The sequence below is a fragment of the Coturnix japonica genome, chromosome 1 (genome assembly GCF_054131305.1).
Source record: "Coturnix japonica strain WE chromosome 1, WE-NBRP24, whole genome shotgun sequence".
NCBI lineage: Eukaryota > Metazoa > Chordata > Aves > Galliformes > Phasianidae > Coturnix > Coturnix japonica.
This window is the reverse complement of record NC_140663.1, coordinates 63,812,234-63,834,749: the sequence shown is the minus strand read 5'-3', so window position 1 is coordinate 63,834,749 and position 22,516 is coordinate 63,812,234. Positions and strand designations below refer to the sequence as shown.

The window sequence follows — 22,516 nt, the reverse complement described above, 5'->3', positions numbered from 1 at the left end:
GTGGGCTGAAGCAGTATCAGCTGCTCTCACAAAATGTTAGTGCTGGCATTTCCTAAGCAAAGAAACTACATGATTTCGTGTGCTGATTTCTGAGTTAAGAAAAGCTAAGCTGCCTGGCTCCCCCTCCTCCTCCTCCTCTCCTTCTTTTAATGCATTCTTTTTTACAAAATAGCAGAAAACTATGAAAGAACCTGGGTGCAGGTTTGAGATTCAGAAATATCACTGTGTTGGGTTTTTGTTTGTTTCTTTGGTTTTTTAGGTTTTCAAGCAGTTGTTTACTAATCTTGTTCATTGTTACAGTGAGACAAAGTGCAGCAAATATTTTACTAACTGGCTGATGTAAGAATATATAGCAGTACTGAAGCTAACAGTGATGCCACTGGAAGGATTTTATGCACAGTTCCATACGCCCTTCTCAGGATGTCAGACAGAAAAGAAAGAGAATGACCCATTCTAAAACAGATATTAAAATCTTTTTATATAGTTCTTTAAGATCTTTGGGTTGTTTGTTTGTTTGTTTTTTTCCTTAAGTATTCATACTGATTCATGTGCTGAATCAGATTCCATAACTTCTTTATGTTGCTATTTACTTGTGTATGAAAGTTTAATCATTTTCCCCTCTTGCAGGTTGAATTAAAATATTGAATTAATTAATATTTGTTTAGATGCTTACTAAGAATATTAATCCAAAAGTTATGACCAGGATCTAATGCAAAACCTAGGTAACTGGCTTTTGCATGAAGAATTCTATTCAAGGTTATAAATGGAATCCTTGATGAGGCTAGAGCATAACCGACATTTTGCTCTGTTAACACAGTTCTATCATCTCCAGTTTCTGCAACAGAGCAGGGAGAAACAGCAGGAATTTCATAATTGCTCTGCTTTGTTCATGGACTCTCACGTAGAGGTACAATGAGTGATTGCCCTCTACAGAATAGGAGAGACTGCCCCAAAACACTTAACCCTCCTTCCCAACCCTATTAGCTGCAAGCACTGCAGAAAGCAGTTCTAGGAAATACTGCTTAGATTAGGGTGAAAAAATCTCAGAAAAACTCAGGAGCACCAATTCACTCTCATCTGCAGCAGTTTGCATTTCTGGACAAATTGTCTAAAACTGCAGTCTGCAAATACAGCTACATGATCTGCCCATCTCCTGGTCCTCAGTGCAGTCAGTCACTTCTGCAATCTGCAGAGATGCTGCTGTTAGATTACTCTGGGATAATAGAAAGAAAATGTTCCCAGCAGGAGCTCTGAAATGACTAGCTAACTTTTTCTGAAGAAAACTTAGGTTTCTCTGTATTCAGGGCATGTTGCATCTTATTCCGTTTCTCCTGATCTTTGAGGAGAAGTAATAGTCATAGAATCAGATTCATAGAATCATAGAATTGTTTGAGGTGGAAGGAACCTTTAAAAGTCATTTTTCCAACCCACCTGCAGTCTGCAAGTACTTCCATAGCTAGATCAGGTTGTTCAGAGCTCCAAGGACAGGCCATCAGCATGTCTGGGCAACCTGTTTCAGAGCCTCACCACCCTTATCATAAAAAACCTTTTCCTTATACTTAGTCTAAATCTCCCCTGTTTTAGTTTGAAATCATTTCCCCTTGTCCTCTCACAACAGACCCTGATAGAGGGTTTGTCCCTTCTTTCTTATTGCCCCACTTTAGATACTTGAAAGGCCTCTATAGACTCCCCAGAGCCTTATCCAGGCTGAACAGCCCCAGCTCTCTCAGTCTGTCCTCACAGGGGGGAATCATTTTTGTGGCCCTCCTCTGGATCTCTCCTATACTGAGGACTCCATGTTTGGATGCAGTACTCCAGGTGAGGTTTCACCAGTGCAGAGCAGAAAGGCAGAATAACCTCCCTTGCACTGCTAGCCACACTTCTTTTCATAGGGACCATAGAATCATAGAATGACCTGGGTTGAAAAGGACCATAATGTTCATGTAGTTTCAACCCCCTTGCCACAAGCAGGGTTTCCAACCACTAGACCAGGCTGTGCAGAGCCACATCCAACCTGGACTTGAATGCCTCCAGGGATAGAGCATCCACAACCTTGGTGAGCAACCTGTTCCGGTGTGACATCACCCTTGGTGTGAAAAACTTCCTCCTAATATCTAACCTAAACCTCCCCTGTCTCAGTTTAAAACCATTCCCCCTTGTCATATCACTACCCACCCTTATAAACAGCCACTGCCTCTCCTCTTTATATGCTTCCTTCAAGTATTGGAAGGCCACAATGAGGTTTCCCCAGAGCCTTTTTTTCTCCAAGCTAAACAAACCCATTTCCCTCAACCTTTCCTTGTAGAAGAGGTGCTCCCGCTCTCTGATCATCTGACTATTATTATTTATTTATTAATTTATTTATTAATCTGGCTTAGGATATGGTTGACTTTCTGGGCTGCAAGAATACATTTCTGGTTCATATCCACTAGTGTCCCCAAGTCCCTTTTAGCAGAGCTGTGCTCTACCCTTACATCCCCCGGCTGATACTTATACTGGGTGTTACCATGACCCAGGTGCAAGACAGTGCACTTAGCTTTGTTGTAACTTATGAGGTTCTCCTGAGCCCACTGTTCAAGCTGGTCTAGGTCTCTCTGGATGGCATCTCATCTCTTGTGCATGTTGCCTGCACCACACAGCTTGGTGTCATCCACAGACTTGCGGAGGGTGCACTCAATCCCACTTAGATGTAGTTGATTAAGATATTAAACAGCACCTGTTCCAAGACAGAGGAATATCACTCACCATTGATCTCCATCCTGTTGCAATTACAGGCATTGCAGGCATGTGCATGTCTGCAGGGCTGTGATGTCATTAGCATTACTAAGACAGTGAGCTGACTCTCTCAGCTGGAATGTAGGAAAAGGCAGGCAAGAGAAGGAGAGAAGGCATTGCCCTCTACATCAGTGACCAGCCAGAGTCCATGGAGCTCCACCTGGGTATGGATAAGGAGCTGAAAGAGAGCTAGTGGGTTAAATGGAAGGCAGGGGAAGGACACGTTGTAGTGGGGGGTCTGCTACAGGCCACCTGATCAGGAAGACCAAGTGGATGCAGACCTTCTATAAACAGATAGGAGCAGCTTTGTGTTTACAAAACATTGTTCTCATGGGGGACTTCAGCCAGCCTGATATCTGTTGTAAGGACAACACAGCAAGGCACCAGCAATCGAAGATATTCCTCAAATGCTCTGATAATAACTTCCAACTTGTATCAGAACCCATGAGAAAAGATGCTGTGCTGAACCTTGTCTTCACCAACAAGAGGTGACTGGTGAGTAATGTGAAGCTCGAGAACAGCTTTGGCTGCAGTGATCACAAAATGGTGGAGTTCAAAATCTTCAGGACATCAAAGAGGATACACAGTGACCTTGCTACTCAGGACTTCAGGAGAGCAGACTTTGACCTCTTCAGAAATAAAGTCTATGGGAGTGGAAGAAGGAATGAGTTACCTGGGAAGGCTACAAAGGAGTTGTCTGAGCAGCCAGGGATCTGGTTAGGAAAGATAAAACCCAGAAAGAATTACTTCTATCCAGAGACATAAATGGAGCAAGAAGAAAGCCTACAGGTATAACAGTGACAAAAATAAAGCTGGGGAAAACATGGGCCCTCTCTGGAAGAAAACTGGAGACCTGATCATAAGGGGTATGAAGGATGCTGAGGCCAGTCAGTCTTACATCTGTGCTAGGCGAGATCATGGAGCAGATACTCCTGAAGGACCTACTAAGGCACATGGTAATAAAAGATGGCTTCACCAGGAACAAATTGTGCTTGTCAGACTTGGTGCCCATTCATGATGGAGTTACAGCATCAGTGGATAAAGGAAGACCAACTGATGTCATCTGCCTGGACTAGTGTAAAGCATTTAACACCATCCCACATGACATCCTGTGCCATGTCCTGTGCTCTGGATGATCAGTAACTGCCCATGGTTTCTAGCAATCTATGTTTGTGAACCATAAATTATTTTGGCCCTGTTTGGGTTATAATGCTTTCTCTTAGTGGTGAGCAGCGTGTTTCTAGAACTGTTACCAACATCATCTGGGAGTAAGAAATAATCCATGAAGTTTCCACCATTTTCAAAAGCAGAAACATCTGTGGGTGACCCAAGAATCTGCCTACAGAGTTAGCTGTATAAATGCTTGTAGTTCATCAGCTTTGATCTCATTGAAGAACTGATGTGAACTATTAAACAGAGTGATAGAAGGAGACAAACACCTTCTGAATCATTTAAAAAAGTGCAAAATTGAGTAACTGATCCACTTACTGGATCAAGAAATAGAGCTAATACTGTAATACAGGAGGCAGTGCCTAGACAGAGCAGAACTAGATCTTGAGACTCCTATCTCCAAACAAGACACAGCAGCTTCTTAAAATTCAAAAATACTGTTTGAGAAGAGAAGATCAGGAAACATCTACTTTCTCCTCTGTCCTGGTGAGGCCTGATCTGGAATATTGTGTCCAGTTCTGGGTTCCCCATTACAAAAAAGACAGGGATCTCTTGGAAAAAGTCCAGCAGAGGGCCACTAAGATGGTGAAAGGCCTGGAGCATCTCCCCTATGAGGAGAGACTTAGGGAACTGGGTCTGTTTAGCCTTGAGAAAAGAAGGCTGAGAGGGGACTTGATCCAGGTTTATAAATACCTGAGGTGTGGGAGCCATAGTGGTGAGACTGGTTTCTTTTCAGTAGTGCGTGGGGATAGGACTAGGGGTAATAGGATGAAACTACAGCATAGGAAGTTCCACACGAATGTGCAGAAGAACTTCTTTACAGTGAGGGTGACGGAGCACTGGAACAGGCTGCCCAGGGAGGTGGTGGAGTCTCCTTCTCTGGAGATATTCAAGACCCACCTGGACGCCTACCTGTGTGATGTGGTGTAGGGAGCCTGCTTTGGCAGGGGGGTTGGACTCAATGATCTCTGGAGGTCCCTTCCAACCCCTACAATTCTGTGATTCTGTGATCCTTGTATTGGGGATCTGCTTGTGGGAAGCACGTATCAAGACTATTCATTTTTTATGGGGTGGTGAGCTAAGATTCACACACCAGCTCTGAATTCAGGCCCAAACAAAGCACAGGCGTCTGCACTCAGTGAGTATGAAGGCCTGAAAATATCAAGTGTATTAGGTAAAGATATACATGTGAGCAAGTGAGGGGATCATTGCAGACACTTAAACCTAGGCAGCTGGTGACATTTGAGTTTCCTTAAACAACCTGTAGTTATTTTCTGAACAGTTCTTTTATGCCTTGTCTAATTAGCGTCTAGTATCACTAGCCAGTTTCAGAAGTCCACCAAGGGACTGGAAACAAGATATGCCATGTGGAGCAAGAAGGACAAAGCAGCCAGCTTTCAGTACTATGTAGGTACAGCCCAGATGAAGACAATTCTTACTTTAGCAAATGGCTAAAGATCATATTCATATCTGAAATTATTCCCTTTTCTAATACAATGAAAGAAGCTTAATTTGTCTATGCAACAACTCTTTTTAATTTTAAAAGGGGACAGAAGTTCTATTTTATAAATGAGTTGGAGACATAAATAGTCCCTAAGTGCTGAATGTTGTTATTGTCCCTGTTCTCAATTCACTTACCAGGTTTTACCTAGTCAAGAAAATATGCTGCTTATGTTCACTTCATTGAGCATTCTGTTCCTTGCTAATCAGTGAGGCAGTAATCTAACTGTCCAGTGATACTATTGGCTGGGCCTGATAGGAAGCAAGATGTTTCTGATAATCCAAAAAAGAATATATACAGAATTTTGTATTTTTACTTTTAAATGTTGAGAAGATTAGAGGAATAAGGAAAAGGACCCCCCAAAAAATCCTTTTCCCCTTTCCTCTATTTCTCTCAACGAAACCTTAAAATAAAAGCAGTGTTCCCTTTTTTTCTTTGCTGTTATCCAAAAAACTCTGTGGGCCTTTCTGCCCGTATCAGACATAAATATCAAGAATGCTCACCATTGACTGCAAATTCACGTTTCATTCTGTGCAGTGTGAAGAAGTGCTTGGTTGTTTTTTTCCTCTATCACACACAAAGAACCATCATTCTCCACTTACTGTAATCATTGAGAAAAATAAGTCAGTTTTGAATTGAGTAAAAATAATTTTAGTTGTTGACATTTTACGATGCATGGAGAGAGATGTATGAGCAATTGAATACACTCAGTTGTCTACACTGCCAATTGAGTTGTAATTTTGCAAGGGAAATATTTGGATTATTTATTTTTTGAACCAAACCTGGCCAACTAACTAGAACAATTCCAATCATAATACACAGGGCATGATGTGCTTCATCAGAGGGCAGTTCTGAATACCAAGGTCAAGGCTCCTGTTATGAGTCAATGAGTAAGGGAACCTTTCTCCTCCATTGTCTTGAAAGGTCATATATGGAATACACAATCCTTTTACAGGAGGAGTCTAGACTGGTGATAATGGAAGCAGTAATTATAGATGAGAAGGTGATGTTGCACTAAATTGTGTTAGGATTTGGATAATATTGTGAGCAAAAAGCAATGCGGCTTCTATTCAGGTGGCTGATTTGGCCCAGCATTTTGTTGCTTTCCCTTTAGTATCATTAAAAGGCTGTGAAGGAAGATTAGCAATGCATGTATTGAGATCATCCTATCTGAATAGAAAATAAATTACTAAAATAGACCGTTGATTTTGATCAGTGACTCCTTCTGGTATCTCAGTGTGATGATTTGCAATGCAGTTTGTTCATTCCAGGCATTGCTATAGCTCCAAAACAACTTTAAAGTTCAGCAAAACCTTGTGTTTTAGAAGTCCTTCCTATTCTTAGCCTCATTTACTTTAAATTTATTTTATATAGTACAACAGAGTAATGGTGGACTTTTTTCTTGTAAAGATGCTGCATGCAGGATTGCCTGAGCTGAACAGCATTCAGGATTTGAAATATGTGTATGATAACCTCCGTCCTCAGGACTCAGACCTCCAGGCCACCAGCTACTTTACCAGGTAAAGATAGAATGTAACAATGAAAGTTTATTTCCTTCAGGCAGAAAGTGAAGCTGTTATGTTAAGAGGTTGTAATCAGTGAAATTACACAAAAGGACACTTGGTCTTCACATGACTGCTTTTAAAAAGTCTTCTCCTTATTCATTTTAAGACCAGCCTTCTCAAGTTTCTCACACAGCTGTGCACTTGCGGTATATATATAAGAAGCTGCTTTTTCAGTGCTTACAGTTTTTATTAATCTGGCACGGTGAAACCATCCTGGCTTATTTGCAGACAACATTTCTCTCCACTTTTAGGTATACTTGCTCCATACAACACTATTTGGACTGCAGACACTTAGAATGAATAAATCTGTATAATGATTGCTGAATGTTTAGTAAAATTTCCCCATAAAAACATCTGACTTGAGTGAGGATTTAGAATTCCCACATTATATTTCTTTTCTGATCTCTTTTGACGTTTTGTGTTGCTTCAGGCAAGTTACTTTCTCTGGTAGCTAGTTTCTCCATCTGTAAAAATGTAACGATTCTTCCTTCTAAGCACTTAACAGATCTATAATAGAAAAGCACTGTGTGTGAGTAGAGGTATATTTAATGCTTCATTTGTATTAGGATAATGAAACCTTTTACTTGTTTGTGTTAATAGCAGGGGATTATTGATGAGGAGATGCAGATAACCTATATGTAATCAGTTTGAATCCTGCACTCATGATCTTCTGAAACAGTTTTCTGCATTACATGTAATTTCAACTGTTTATGTGATGATACTCTAGATGAAGCCGATGGAGACTGAATGCATTTAGAAACTCACTTTCCCATGCTAGGCACAGTATGAGAATATCTCTCTGTCAGAGCCTGTCCTATACAACACTATGGTTTCTAAAGGACAGTATGAATTCACAGCATCCTGGACACAACATACTCATGCACAGCAAGTCCTACCCTTCTGACCTCTTCCTGCACAAGTGCAGGGCATGTCAAGTTCACAGCACTGGGCTTTGAGTCCTTTCAAATTCAGAGCACTAAAAGACACACTCATGAAGCAGCAGAGCTCTCTGTGCTGCACAAACCGCCTAGAGGCAAGAGCAAATCACTCTACCCTTCAATACAGCCAAAGAGGGCACTGCAATGAATAAATAGGATGAAAGCTTCAGCTGGAGCAGCTGAGCCACTCTCATTACCATTGCAGATGCTCATCTGAAGATTCTGGCCAGTCTGAATTGCACTGTGTTTCTATGCGTGCTTTACAACTATTGGAATCCAAAACCATGGCTGCAGGTTTGGAGAAGGATGAAGCAGAGACCTCCTGAGTTTAGATAAGAACCTTTGAATAGAAAGGAGGATGCTTCTCAAAACTGTCATTCCATTACTTTACACATAGAAGAACACTGAGATTTTTCTCCTTTAACTCTTTTATTTCTTTATTTATTTTCAGATGCTTTTCCTCTTGCACCTTAATGAGATTGTTTTAATTTAAAATTTAATTACAGCTTCACATTTAGTGGCAACTCCTACTTTATTCTTTCCTTTAAAATTTCACTTTTTCCAAATTACAGACTTACATTTCCACTCAAATAGGAAACATGCAGCTTCTAATTAAAATGTGAAAGTCTTGATTCTGCCATAATCCGGGTAGCTGTTTTTGTCTCTCATGGCTAGAAATACCTTTTCTCTTAATTAGAGAAAAAGGACTAGGTTATACTTAACCAAATGTGAGTCTTCAGAGTGAAAATAGCATTTGTGTCTCAGCCAGTGCCCAGCACTCTTTTGGAAGTAAAAAGGATCACCATACTTTTCAGTCTGGTAGGGATAAGGTTATGGTTAGGATTAAACTCGCTGCAGTCTTGCTTAGCTGAAAGGTAAAAAATGAGGGCTGGATTCAGGACAAGTCTGTATCTCCACTCACTTTCTTGTAAGTTATTGAAGTAGTTGTAGTGTTTTGGCTGGGGGAAGTGAAGGACTTCAGAGTGGTACCTGACACTGAAAATATGTTTACCAGTAAAACTGGCATCATGCTACAGATCCATTCAGTGCTGTTGATTCATATTTGAAACAGTATTTTCTGCTAAAATGCTTATAGTGAACACACTGACGCTGTTGTTCTTATTTCTTTCATTTTATTACTGGTCATAGTGAACACTCTAGGGCTATTGTTTCTTTCAAATTGTTATTGGCCAAAGAGAGCATTATATCATGCAAGAAACATCAGATATTTTCTTCTTTAATATTCTTGGTGTATGTTTGTATTATATATGCTCATTTGTAAGCACAAGTTCTCTTTTCATCAGCTCATGAATTTTTATGGATTTCATTTTACTTCTTGTTTTTTTCTTGGTTTACTCTAATTTCTATTCATTTTTGAACGTTATTTGTGTTAATTCAAAGCATTCATTAACTAACATTTGTACACGTTTAAACATGGGCAAAACACCAGGTTTCATGTTGAGTTGTGTTTTAATTTCTGAAAAGTGTTTCCAGGCAGTCTTTGGGTTGGCTTAGTACCCAGATCTATTCAAGGCTTACCCTCCATATAAGCATTTTCTGACCTACTCCCAGGAATGTTACCATTACTTACGTTGACTTTATCCTGTCCTTTATAAAAAAATGTTTCCTACTTTCCTTTTGCACAGAGATCCAGCTGAGAAAAAATCCAATCTCATACTTCTCAAGGTCTCTCTGTACTTTATTCCTGAATCTATTTTTTCTAGTTGTCTTTAGAAAGTAAGTGAAATTGGAATTGCTGTTTGTTAACATGACTTCCAGTAGCCCTCATACTCTTTCTAATTCATAGCTGCTTTTTCTCAATAATTACTTTCAGAACATTTTATTGCTTTGAAAAAGTTCCTTTCTAGATAAGGAGTATGGTCATTGGAATGTTAAAAACTGCGAACAGAGAGTCACACTGTATGTTCTAAGTACATGGTATTTATTGTAATCTTTCAGATTCTATCATATAGCATATCTATTCAAAACCACAAACTTTTGCTAGTGGAAATATGAGAAAAATATTTCCCTATTTCCATGGAAATAGGTTGCTTTTAGCAATTGCCTGAGCTTGATTTGAGCAATAATACTATTTGTTTCTCAATTGAAACTCAATTGTTTCTTAAAAATAGCATGATATGATGGCTGGTGTCAAAACTATTCCTTGCAAAACAATGTTAATTTGCTCTGCATCCTTTTTAGCCAGCAGAATATTAATATCAGAGTTTTAACTCCATTGCCCAGATTCTTCCAGAATTGCAAAATATTCTGTTTTACTAAATTCTTTTTCTCTCATTCTTGACTTCAGACATAATCTTGTCCTGTTTCTGTGTACTGTTCTCTTCTCACATTGAGTCAGTTCACTATTATAAGCTGATGAGCAGCAGTGTTAAACCTCACAGATTGCAGCCTTCTGGAAGGTCGCACTGTCGAATCATGAATAAACAGTGCACTCATTGAGAGTTAAACAAGAGTTTCTGTGTTGGCTTGTCATTTCTGTGCACCTAGTGCCAAATGAAACATTGTTGTCTCTCCAGCATCTGCCCTGAACTCAGTTTGATCCTTGAAACTCAATTTGATCCTTTCCCCTCCCGCCTCTCCTCTTTCCCTGAAACTCGGTTTTACCAAGGAAAAGAAGAAAGCCATTTCACTTCTGGATATAGATTTCCTCTTTGGTTTTCTGCAGATGTCTTCAAATGTCAGCATGGTGTCATCTGCTGCCTGACATTTTTTATGTGCCTGTGAAGCAGTATGTGTAATATGCATCCAAAATTATTTTTAAGGGATTAAAGTTAGCCTAATGCAATAAACAGAGCTGATTTCAATTGACTGCAGTATACAATCTAACTCACTCACAGAATCCTATAAATAAGAGAGGCACTGTAAATCTGACTATTACCATCAAAGCACCACTGCATATCCTCAGCCACCTGATTAAAGGAAGGGTTCTGCTTGTGAGAGCTGCCATCTTTACTGTTTATTTATCATTTATTCAGTATCTGTCAGTGTCCAGGTCAGACATATCCACTCCAAGATGCAAATGCCAGCTGTTGCAAAACCAGAAAATTCATAGTAACTCTTTTGAAAACAAAACATGACACTAATCTCAGATTGATCAGATAATCCCTGTTTCTGAGGTGGCTGCAGATACTCCAGCAAGAAATACTCCAAATTGCTGAAAAACCAGTGACAGCTGGTGACTTCTCTAATATGACAAAGATGAAAATGCCTTACTAAACTTTCTCCAAGCTGCACTCAAGCAGTTTGTAACGAAAACATAATTACTGCCTGTGTACTATCACAGTGGGAAATAAGATGTAAACTTGAGAGTTATCACAAAACACAAAGCCAGCACAGGAAGATTATCAATTGTCCATGAACATGTGTTGGTAAAATTCAGAAAAGGTCTATCCCTGAAGGCAGTAAGGTTCTGAAAAAGTCTGTAAAGAGCTGCTGGAGGCACACTTTCTAATCTGTTTTAAAATGGAGCCTGTTAAGTTCATGGAGGAAATTAAATGCCACGTTCATTAACATCTGAGAATCCCACAAAGATAAATTTTACTCATTGAACTACAAGCTGTATTCAGGTCTAGATGGAAAAGTGATAGTGAATTTATTATCATACCTACCAAAACTGAGATCTGGATAAGTAATCAGGAGTGTGTGTAGTCTTGAAAGGCTGGGAAGAAAGTCTGGTGTGTCCATAAAGGTCTAAGCATCAGATCCCAGAACACCTCTCTGGTAAGAAATAATTACTACCTGAAAATCAAGATACGAGCTATTACTAGATACTCTTGGAAAAGTTAACCAAAGTTTTAATTCATTTCTGTTTTCACAAGCGACCAAGCTGTCTGTGCATGTTTCACCTGATCATAACTTGATAGTTCTGTAGAAAGAGCATGATCCAGATCTGAAAGTCAAAGTCCATTCAGCATATGAAAAAAAGTAGAAAGCACTACCTGTTAAAAATTCCAGATATTTAAGTCATTTTTCTGAGACATCTATCTGCATGACAATAGAAAATATTACCATGCAGGAAAAGAAATCATGTTTCCGCTGTGTGTTAGGAATATTATAAACCACAATTAGTCTTACTCAATTTAATCTCTGAATTTAATACTTTTAATGTAGGTAACTTCAACTTAACTATCTATAGACCTTTAAATACTAATTCTTGCTTTGGCTACCAGAGTTCTGAAATAACATAAAACACTTTTTTACATCTTTGTGAAGGCAGAGCTAGCTTTTGCTGCAGGAAAGATGGTAATAACCTAGTGAGCAAGCGGATACCCTGGACCTCACCGAATTCTTCAGCTGTGGCTAAAGATTATGTGGCTGAAGAAAAGAGATGACATCTCAGATTGTTCAAGGAACAAGATCTAGCACAGATTCTTAGCATGAACTTAAAAAATCCTGTCAGAGAGGGAAATCAGATTATTACAATGTAGTAAACTGAGTCAGTGATCTAATCCACACCAACAAGAGCTGAAAAATGTAAGAAGATGGCATATGTATTTGTGTATACCACTGTTCCATAAATAAGAATCAGCTTTTGAAGGTTATGGGATGAGTCTCCTTAAGCAAATTCACCCTTCAAAAGAAAACGCAGATGACTGTAACTGGAGTTCTACCATGCTGTGAAGAAATACTGAAATGTCATCAAAATTGCAAAAAAGCTTCATTGTTCATAGCATGACTTATGGCCTGCTTTGTGCTTTCTGTTATAAGAGGGAGGACTGTATAAAGAGAAGGAATATGCAGAGGGTAAAAAACTGCATGTATTTTTATTTTATTTTAAATGTAAGCATTTGTAATAACTCACTGAGTAAAGATGCAACAGAAGCCTCTGTTTAGGTTTAGATAAGTTATGTTATTAACAATCTTGGTGTTAAAAGCATTTTAGAAGCTTAGTGTACTCATGGAAGGAACAACAAACGATTAACATACTAAACTGTTTAAACAGCAGTATTCTGATATTAGTGATTGAAGTGATTTCTGAATTAATACTGATTTATAAGCAAAGGCCTTTTTTGTGTGAATTGAAATGAACTATTTTCATTTGGAAAGTGAAGTCGACTCTTAATAACATTGCAAATTCCCTAACTGCTCTGCTACAATATGACCAAGTTACAAATTCTATACCTAAATCATGTCACAGTGATTTATCAGGTGTTTAAGCTGTGGATTGAATTAAATGCATAAAAGCTTTCTAAAAATAAATAAATAAATATTCATCTCAGGTGCAGCTTAACTAATCAGAAATGAATTGATTTTGTACTAATATTTTGAAACAAGATTTATTTTCTTGTTTTCAATTTGGGTGTTAATTTGTGTCATTTATTAAATAGTCTTTATGTATCTGTTTTTTAAGAATGCAGTTAATAAGGTAATTAACTAAATCAATTCAGAGATACTTCCCGTTTTATTACATTAAGAAAAATATATACATCTCATTTCCTTAGTTTAGGAACCCTAATTGGTGTATGATAAATTCAGAGTATTTTGAATGGTATCTCTGGTTAGTTTGAACAAGCGAGGGAACTATCTACCGGTAGGATATTCTTTTTGTCATGATGGCCTCTGTGAAGCTACAGTCTTTAACCAAAACTTCTGAGCTCATGAAAATCAGGCTAATGCAATGAATGGAGTTGATTTCAATTGATTGCAGTATGCAATCCCACCCACACACTGAAGCCCATGAATAAGAATTTAATTTTAAATGACAGGTTAAGACGCTCAGCTTTAAAGAGGTGATGATGAAGGTGGTTAAGGGTAATGTCAACTCTTGTAAGCTAGATAGCAATAGTCCAAAGTAGGAGAAAGTAAGACAAAATGCTGAAATTTTGATAGAGGTTTCCTGCTAAATGATCTGAAACTTGTTCTATAACATCAGAATCCACTTAGATTATCAGAGAGCTGTGGAACTAAGCAGTGCAATAGAAAAAGTAATTATTATTGTTTTTAAAAATTTATATTTTCAACAGATTTTAACCAGCAATTGAATTCAAAAGGGTGTTTTCTATTGAGCACTGCATATTATTCTTCAAAGAGCAGTGATTATCTCACAGTGTTATTTCTCAAACTGAGTTCACTTTGATGTTAAAACAAGTTTACATGACATATCTGCATGTGTATCTAGGATTTTTTTTAATCCATTTTGTCTTTTCTGATGAAAGATCTCAAAATGTTAGGAAATCAGATTTATTTTATTTTTTATAACATCTTAAGTAGCTCCTCGTGTATTGATATTGATCTTTTAAGAACTGGGTAGAGGAGTTAGGATGACATCTTACACAGCTTAATTACAAATTGGATGTAAAAGATGCTTAGCCTTGTGTAAACACATTTAAGTCTGTGTGAGATTATTGTGGTGAAGAAGTAAATGCTAAGAGCAGATGCTGTTCTACCCTGGAATCCTTCAGAACACACAAGAGTGTCTCATTTGCATGGTGGAATCCTGCTTGTGAAAAGTAACTACCCCAAGGTGAGTCATGGGAGAGGCTACAGCAAAAATGGTTTTCTAAGTAGTGAGGCTGCAAATGTATTGCTGCAAATAGTGGTGAGTTCATATGTATATGGGTATATATATATTCATGTGAGGCAGGTTTATTGTGTCTGTAAAACCAAGGATCAATTGGAGCCAAACAGATATATACAGTGTCTTCTTTTTGTTCTTCAGGAAAATAAAGGAAAGTTTGGAGTGCTTTCCTGTCAAGCTCAATAACTTGATCCACACGCTTGCACACATGTCACTGACCAGCTCTACAAAGCTTCCATCTCAAGAGACTGTCCCTCAAGAATGGATGATGCTGAATGCAGAGAAGTCAATTGCAAGAGCCACCATTTTGGGGTTCAACAAAAAGTCTGACTATGTATGTGTCATGTTCTTTATTTATCTTGAATGATTTATCTGTGAGTTTATACACTCTCCCTGCTCTTTTATAGAAGATCTGTCTGTGCCACATTGAAAAGATCATAGGAGTGCCATAAGCAATGAGGTTGCAGAGAGAAAGAACACTAGGCAGACAGCTATTAGCAGGGAGCCATTAAAGAGAAAGGTTCCTGCCCAGTAGTGAAAAATAAATCAAGAGCTAATTAAAGTATCCAGAAGGAAAGCATGGCACGAAATTAGGAAGCCTAATAGAAATTGCAGACTGTTATATGATGCTTTAATGGCACATTATTAGTTTTCACGCACTGCAGTGATCTTTCAGTGTTTGAGTTGTATGCTATCCAGGCAAGTTTCTCCTTCTACGCAGCAAAGATTACAAACTGAATTCTCTGGCTCCTGGCACTACACGAAATAAAATTTTTGCTTTGTAAAAATCACCCTCTTGTTTTCTCTTGTACAATATTTTTTAATGTGCCCCTCTGATCATTTGTCTTTTCTGCCTCTCCTCTTTCCCCAATGCAGCTATATCTAGTCCAGGTGGTGCAAACCTGCAATGTGGTCACTTTTGTGGAGAAATCGTTTGACCAATTCTCAGAACTTCACAGCAATCTCCAGAAGCAGTTTCCATCACATACACTCCCAGAGTAAGGCAGCGTATTAGTGAATGTTATTCTGCTGTTAAATGGTTCTCCCTGTGCACAGATAAAAATGTAAGAAAATGTATGGCAGGCATATTTTTAGAATCACAAAGGCAATGAGACATGTTCTGTCAAGTCTTCTATTCAGCCTAGGAGAAACTGAATCATATAAAATTGGGCTGTCACAATATTCTATATCTTGTTCTTTTTTTTTTTTTTTTTTTTTTTTTTCCTTTAATGGAAGGAGAACAGGGGAACAGTTTGTTCTTGACACAGGTATTTCTGAAATTAAAGGGTAAGTGGTACTTATTAAATTAAAGATGTGATAAAGCATTTAATAATATTTATTTTCTTCATGATGCAAGTCAGAATTCCTAGGAAAATCAGTATACTGATTTTCTCAGCCCTAGCTGAGAAATATGCAATAACCTTATTTGCTCTCCTGGCCCTTCAATAACATACTGAGTGCTTTGCATCACTCAATAATAATGAGAGTTTAACATTTCTTGAAAAACAAGCTGTCATTAATTTCAGTAATTACAATTATTCCTTTTTATTGGTGCATGTGTTCGTTCTCTGTTTGAATATTCTGAAGTCTTCACATCTTCATATTTCTATCTTACATAAAAAAATCTCTCCCTTATAAAACAATTTTCTGTGGCTTTGGTAAATTGTTTCCTACAAATAACATATGTATTATTATACTGTAAACGCTATTGAGAACAAAGTAGTCTCCTAGACAATCATGTGGCCTCACCTAATACAAGACCTACTTCAAGCTCAATTTATTATAAAAGACTGGATAAAAAGATGCACAGTTTACCTGTGCCAAGCTGAGATTCCAATGGTGCACCTGAAAATTAAGAATCTTTGATGTTCAACTTAAAGTAAATATCCGCAATCAAAACGATTTTGACTTTAAAATAAATTCAATGAATTATAGATTCAAATTTGGTATTCCCCTGAGTTTGGGAGAGTTATTTAGTTAAATGCCTTTAGATTGGTTAATTCTGGAGCATCTTTTCTCTACCTGAGGTAGTTTTGCTTGGCTCCAGTTTGACTCATTATGACTGCCCAGATTAACTGGCTGAAAAATTTGGTGGGAAATGGAATTTCACTGCATTCCAAAAGTGTTCACAGTCTTGATTTAGAGCCATGTGCATGCTAAATTTTAGTTTGTGAGATAAAATATTTAACAAGTGGCAATTTAAGGTTTGGTTTCCTTCCTTCCTTCCTTCCTTCCTTCCTTCCTCCCTCCCTCCCTCCCTCCCTCCCTTCCTTCCTGCCTCCCTGCCTCCCTGCCTCCCTGCCTCCCTGCCTTACTCCCTACCTTCCTTCCTTTCTCCCTCCCTGCCTCCCTGCCTTACTCCCTACCTTCCTTCCTTCCTTCCCTCCTTCCTCCCCTCCCCTTCCCTTCCCTTTCTTTCCTTCTTTCTTTTTCTTTTTCTTTTTCTTTTTTTACAGTGAGGATATCTATTTGAAGGAAAAATTATTTCTTTTCAGAAATGCATGGATTTAAGAAACTCCGTAGTAAGTTGAATAAGCAGTACTAGCTATTTTTCACATACATCTAACTTTATTAAAATCACTTATATTTTCAATGCAAATGTAAGTTCCCAAACACAGAGAAGGTTAATCTACATACAATGAGGCTGTGTCTAAGACCTGAAGACCATTTTATTGCCAAAATTCAGTCCCAGAAGTAAACTGTCATTCAATGATCTTTCCCAAGACTGTGCTAAATTGCTACATTTTATGATGTTTCTTTCTATGAATGTTCTTTAAAGTTAATGCTTTGATTTGTTTTTTAATATATCTTTGTTGGCTGGAGATTTCTAATGTACTCCGGATTTTATTTCGATAATAAAAAATAAGCTACTTCTTTATAGGAAGTTACAACTGGAACTGGCATATCGTCTGAGACCATTAATTTGTATGATGCAAACCTCCAGCACTAGCCAATGCCAGAGGCTTCAATGCAAGGCAAAAGCCTTGTTTCATAATGTAACCACAAAAGCAATTTGAAAATGTATGATTGAAAAATAAAATGTCTGATATTACCAACTAATTGGAACTGCTAGCAGAAAGGACTTGGTTACTGCTTTGTATTGATTCATGAAATTGTATATGTTTATGTCTCATTAAGAGGCAATATCACAATATGAGTCTGCCTCATAGAGGTTCTAAATACTGGCTGTGTCTCAATAAAACAATGGCAAATGCTCAGAGTTCTCAGCATCTGAAATTGTATATAAACAGTCATCCTATATTTATAATCCAAATCACAGCTGCCCCAAACAAATGCTTTTACTCTAGCACCATCTCTCTTATTTGGTTTTAGACGGAATATTAATAGTGTTGTTGTGGAGCTTTTTTTAAGGCCAAAACACTTTTCACTCAATTAAGCATTTAAGTGAAATAGTTTATACACAGAAATGCTCTTCAGGCTTCCTTTGTTCAGTAAGATGTGGGATCTGGTACCCAAGATGTCTCAAAATGGCAGAAGTTTATTTTTATTTTTTTTTTATCTCCTTAAAGCAGATCCAAAGCTGAAAACCAACTTGGAACATACTTTTCAAATACATGTTCACAAATACACAGTCAGTTTCAGCTGCAGGCACAATTCAGCAAATGTTTGAAGGAGCTTTAAAGAAATGTTCAGTTCTACTACAAGGTTCATGTTGTCCTTCACTGCAACAGAGAGTTATGGGTGCCATCAATCAGCAGCGTCTCTGAAGTTACAGATGCATCTGTCGTCATTTTGGCCACCATGCTTAGGCTGCATCTTTTGAGTGCCAACATTTTATAGCCAGAGTTCTCTCTTTGTGTCATACAGCCTAATTTATTTTATGCTGCTTCCTAACAGATCTTCACTACCATCTTATGAAAGAAATCCTTTCTCTGCCACAGAGGAGCCCAGAACTTTCACAGGCTATCTATGTATGACAAATGACCTGTGTTCTATTTTTGTCTGTACAGTTCACATACATGAGGATCTTGGGTCATGGCACATTGCCTGCCCCATTGCATCCTATCGTTGTAATTTTTTGAGGCAAGAACTGACTCTCATTAAGTTGTACAGTGCCTAACTAAGCCCCGAACTTTCCATGCTATAGGAAAAAATAATGAAAAGGCCATACATACAATATGCCACTATCATCCTGGCCCTTTCCCATTTTAATTACAGACTAAATTATGGCAGCACTGAATTCTTCCTCAGAAGTATTACACAAGATATGTGAAGATTTGTCCTCTCCTAAAAGAGTTACAAAACAAGCTTTAAAAGAATAAATTTAAAAACAAACAAACAAACAAACAAACAAAAAGCAACAGGTCTAATTATAATTCATGAAATATAATTACACCGAATCTCTTGGTGAGAAAAAATGTGTAGGTTAATCATCTTTGGTCATTTTATCTTCAGTAGGTGAGGCTGCTGTGCCATTTTTACAGCTGGGTGGTTTGCAATGCTGGCCGGTGTTCCTCCCCGGGGATGGGAATCCACTGCTCCATGTGTTACTATTTGGCTGGCTTTTGAAAAGCTGATGACATCTTATCACTGAGCTGTGGAATTGTGTAAAACCCGTTCAAAGTAGGAGCTGACCAGCTGTCTTTCAAAAGGCCGTCCAAGTGTCTCTTTGCAACATATTTTGCTGCTAGCTGCCTCTTTAGTCATTTGTCTGAAGCCTTCAGATATCTCTTGAGATCTGCTGGATAAATCACGTTGTACCAGGAAAAAGATGCTTGTAAGCAGCACACTGTTAAGTATTTAAAGTGGCAATGAAATATGGCCAGATCAAAGCTTCTATTATTCTGTATCCCATAGATTAGTGGGCATAAAGCAGAATATTATTTTAACAATCCCAGTATTGGTGATCTATACCATAAAACCCATTACATGCAATTTAGCGCTGATGGCCTTTCAAATGCTTCTTCAGCCTGTAAGAAGTAGCCCTTGTCAGGGCAAGGTTAATGTAAATTGATGTGTACTGCCCTGTGAGGTAGCTGTGGATGCCCCATTCCTGGAGGTACTCAAGGCCAGGTTGGATGGGGCCCTGGGCAGCCTGATCTGCCAGGTGGCAGCCCTGCCTATTGAATGGGAATGGAACTGGGTGGGCTTTAAGGTCCCTTCCAACCCAAGCCATTTTGTGAATCTATGACTGCTAAAATGCTAACATTTTAACTAATCTAATATATGTTTTTTTCTAAAACACAAAGATGATTCAAGTGAAAAAAATGTTGTATTTTTACATTTTCCTCATAACATTTGAAAACTGACCTAAGACCACTCTGGAACTACATTGTTTATTTAGAAAATTGAAGTGAAATTCATCTTAATAAAAATTCTATGGAACATGGCTATTATTACTGTTATTTCTTTTGTTGGGATTGATTTTGTTATTGTAATGATAGTTTGTTTTCATATATTACTTTTCTTGTGGTCGTGCCTGAAACTGCATATGGGATCAGGTACCTGCTTTGAAAAACACTTATCTACACTCAAAATATTAAGGCAAAAAAACACAACAACAACAACAAGCAGTAATATAAAATAATATAAAATGTCATGCTGTAAGGTTTAGGCATTTGGTATTGTAATGCAAGGCTTTGAATAGCATGAGCCTTGAGCTGAGATCAGAGATCTGTTGTGCTATGCACTATGCAAAATGTTTTCCTAGCATCATAAAGGACAAACTTTTAGAAGTATTTAGATGCAATAATACACAAGTAATTGCCTTATAGTGCTTTTAGCATACATATTTAGAATAAATTTATTTAGACAGAAAAAGATTACTGTATGAAAAAGAGTATCATCAAATTTTCATCAGAAAAGAATGAGAATCAAAGGGTATACAATCCTGTGGAAACTGTACTCATCCCTTTATCTACCTGCAAAATATCTTGGAAAGATTTAACATCATTCTGTTAAACAGAGATGGAAATATTTTCAGCAAATAGAGTACAAGAGTAATAAATACAAATATTCTTCTCTTGCAGGTTTCCCCACTCATGGCATATACCTTTTACAGATCTTGAACATAAGAGAGTGAAGGATTTGAATCTCTACCTGAAGCAGCTATTAAATGGATCCAGAAAACTGGCAAACGTGAGCGCTTCCGATCCTTGTTTTATTTGCATGTGGCTTTCAGTAGCATTGTATGAAAAGAATCAGGAAGCTTTCCACTGCATCATTTGAAAAAAATAAATGCCATAGATGACACTTCTAATGCAGTCATTTTGAGATGAAGCCATTGCAACATACTGCAGAGCTTAAGACAAAACAAGAGTGACTGAAAAATGGTTTTATTTTTCAGGCAGGATATTCTTCAAAATAACTTCTCTTCCTTTGCTGCCATCCAAAAGTAATGATTCACTGTATTTTTGACAGTAAGGAGTAGGTTCTGAGGAATATAATGTCTAAAAGAGGAGTACATTTTGAAATATTGAAGAAGTCCAATTTTGACAGTTTTAAAATGAGAATTTTTATTCTTTCAGGCCATAAACACTCCTCATTTCAAAATTTAAGTAACATATCTAAGAAATAGTTTTACAAACAAATGGAAATCAGGATATTTCATTACTATCAAAATGATACATCATGTCCATTAAATTTGTCAGGTTTTTATTTATTCTTGCTTTCTGAGATTCCGTGTTTTCCTCCTATTTCAAAGTGGAAAGTATCAATAGGGACTAAAACAGACTCTTCATTGTCTCCTTTATGCACCTCAGCATTGTGAAAGCCAGAACCTAGAGCATCTCAGATGTCTCTTGTACCTCAGCACAGTGTTAAACAATTTTGTTGCATCACTTCAGAAGTTGAGTTGACAATTACTGACAGCAACACCAGAGTCTGAGAGAAAAGTGTCTTCCTTTGACCATCAGTAGTCAGGAAAACTATTGGGTGGAGAGTAAAAAGCAATGATTTTTGTTAGATCCTGAGGTTATATAGAGGCTAGTAAATTAATGGAGCCAGGGCATGATCTCCCTGCATTTTCACTGGTAACATGTTCTATAGTAGAGCTTGGGTCTCTGCCAGATGGGACTTGTCATCTCCTGTGGCCTCAGGGCTATGGCACAAAATCAGTCTGGTTTGGTTTAATAGTATCAACAGTCTAGAGTAAGGGGGGTATAGTGGGATATTTTTTTCTTCAAATGTGCAAGCATCTTGTAGGAGGGAAAAAAATGTTTACTGCCTACCTATGTAAACTTTCCCAGATGTGTCTGTGTAGTGGGGATTAAAAAGGAAATTGTCCATACGGAAAGCAAACATGAGTTTTATTAGCATTAATAAAAATTCTGTGCTGGGCTGAAATTGAGAAGACTTTCGAGTGATAGGTCTTATGTGTTTCACAGAGTTGCACCTAATTTAACACAGACAGCTGACTTGGGTGTTTGACTCCCGTAACTGACTTTGCTAAACAAACTGCACAGATTGAGTTTAATTGTTGCGTAATTTCTGTCACTCAAGGTAGACTCATGGGTTTGTTTTGCATTATCACTTTTTGGTTGCAGCTGAGGAAAAACACAAATAAGCCAGTGACCTAGAAATGGACAGTGCTCTATCTTCTGCTGTGCTCTGAGCTGCTGTAAGGTACATGAATTTTCAACTTGGACCAAGTATTGCTGTCTTGAAGCCTGATCTGTGGTTGTAAAATTAAACTGTTTAAAGCTGTGGGATAGTAATAAAAACATTTCCCAGTCATGCCCAGATGCTCTCCTCTCCCTCCTGCTCCATGGTCTGTGAAGTCTAATAATCAGTTAGAGCATGCTGCCTCGGAATGGGCTGCTTAATTCCTCATCTCCTCCCTTTATGATTGCAGAGCTGGGTGAATTTTTCCAGTGTTGCTGCTGAAATACTAGGACACAACCATGAAAATGGTATTTGTAGGCAACTGTGAGCGGATCTGTTTGAGAAATGCTGGTGTGGCTCACTGGTCCAGTGGAGCTATACAGTCATGCTGGACTGTTCAGCAGCTGAAAGCCATTCAAGTCTGGTACAGCCTATAAACTGTGAGGAGAATAAAACAATTACGTGC

The 22,516-nt window shown here is 38.1% G+C and overlaps 1 protein-coding gene across 6 annotated transcripts in view; it reads left to right on the top strand.

The window, feature by feature from the left end:
• The window catches only part of PIK3C2G (phosphatidylinositol-4-phosphate 3-kinase catalytic subunit type 2 gamma), a 270,420-nt gene that overhangs the window by 210,074 nt on the left and 37,830 nt on the right, over positions 1 to 22,516 (top strand). For 4 of the 6 annotated variants that reach the window (XM_015867894.2, XM_085543171.1, XM_032445925.2 and 1 more), the window contains 4 exons: positions 6,857 to 6,966; positions 14,629 to 14,821; positions 15,364 to 15,485; positions 20,478 to 20,586. In XM_015867894.2, coding sequence (XP_015723380.2) covers positions 6,857 to 6,966; positions 14,629 to 14,821; positions 15,364 to 15,485; positions 20,478 to 20,586 — 534 coding nt within the window. The remainder of the gene's footprint in view (positions 1 to 6,856; positions 6,967 to 14,628; positions 14,822 to 15,363; positions 15,486 to 20,477; positions 20,587 to 22,516) is intronic. The other 2 variants (XM_085543196.1, XM_085543202.1) reach the window with 2 other exon arrangements.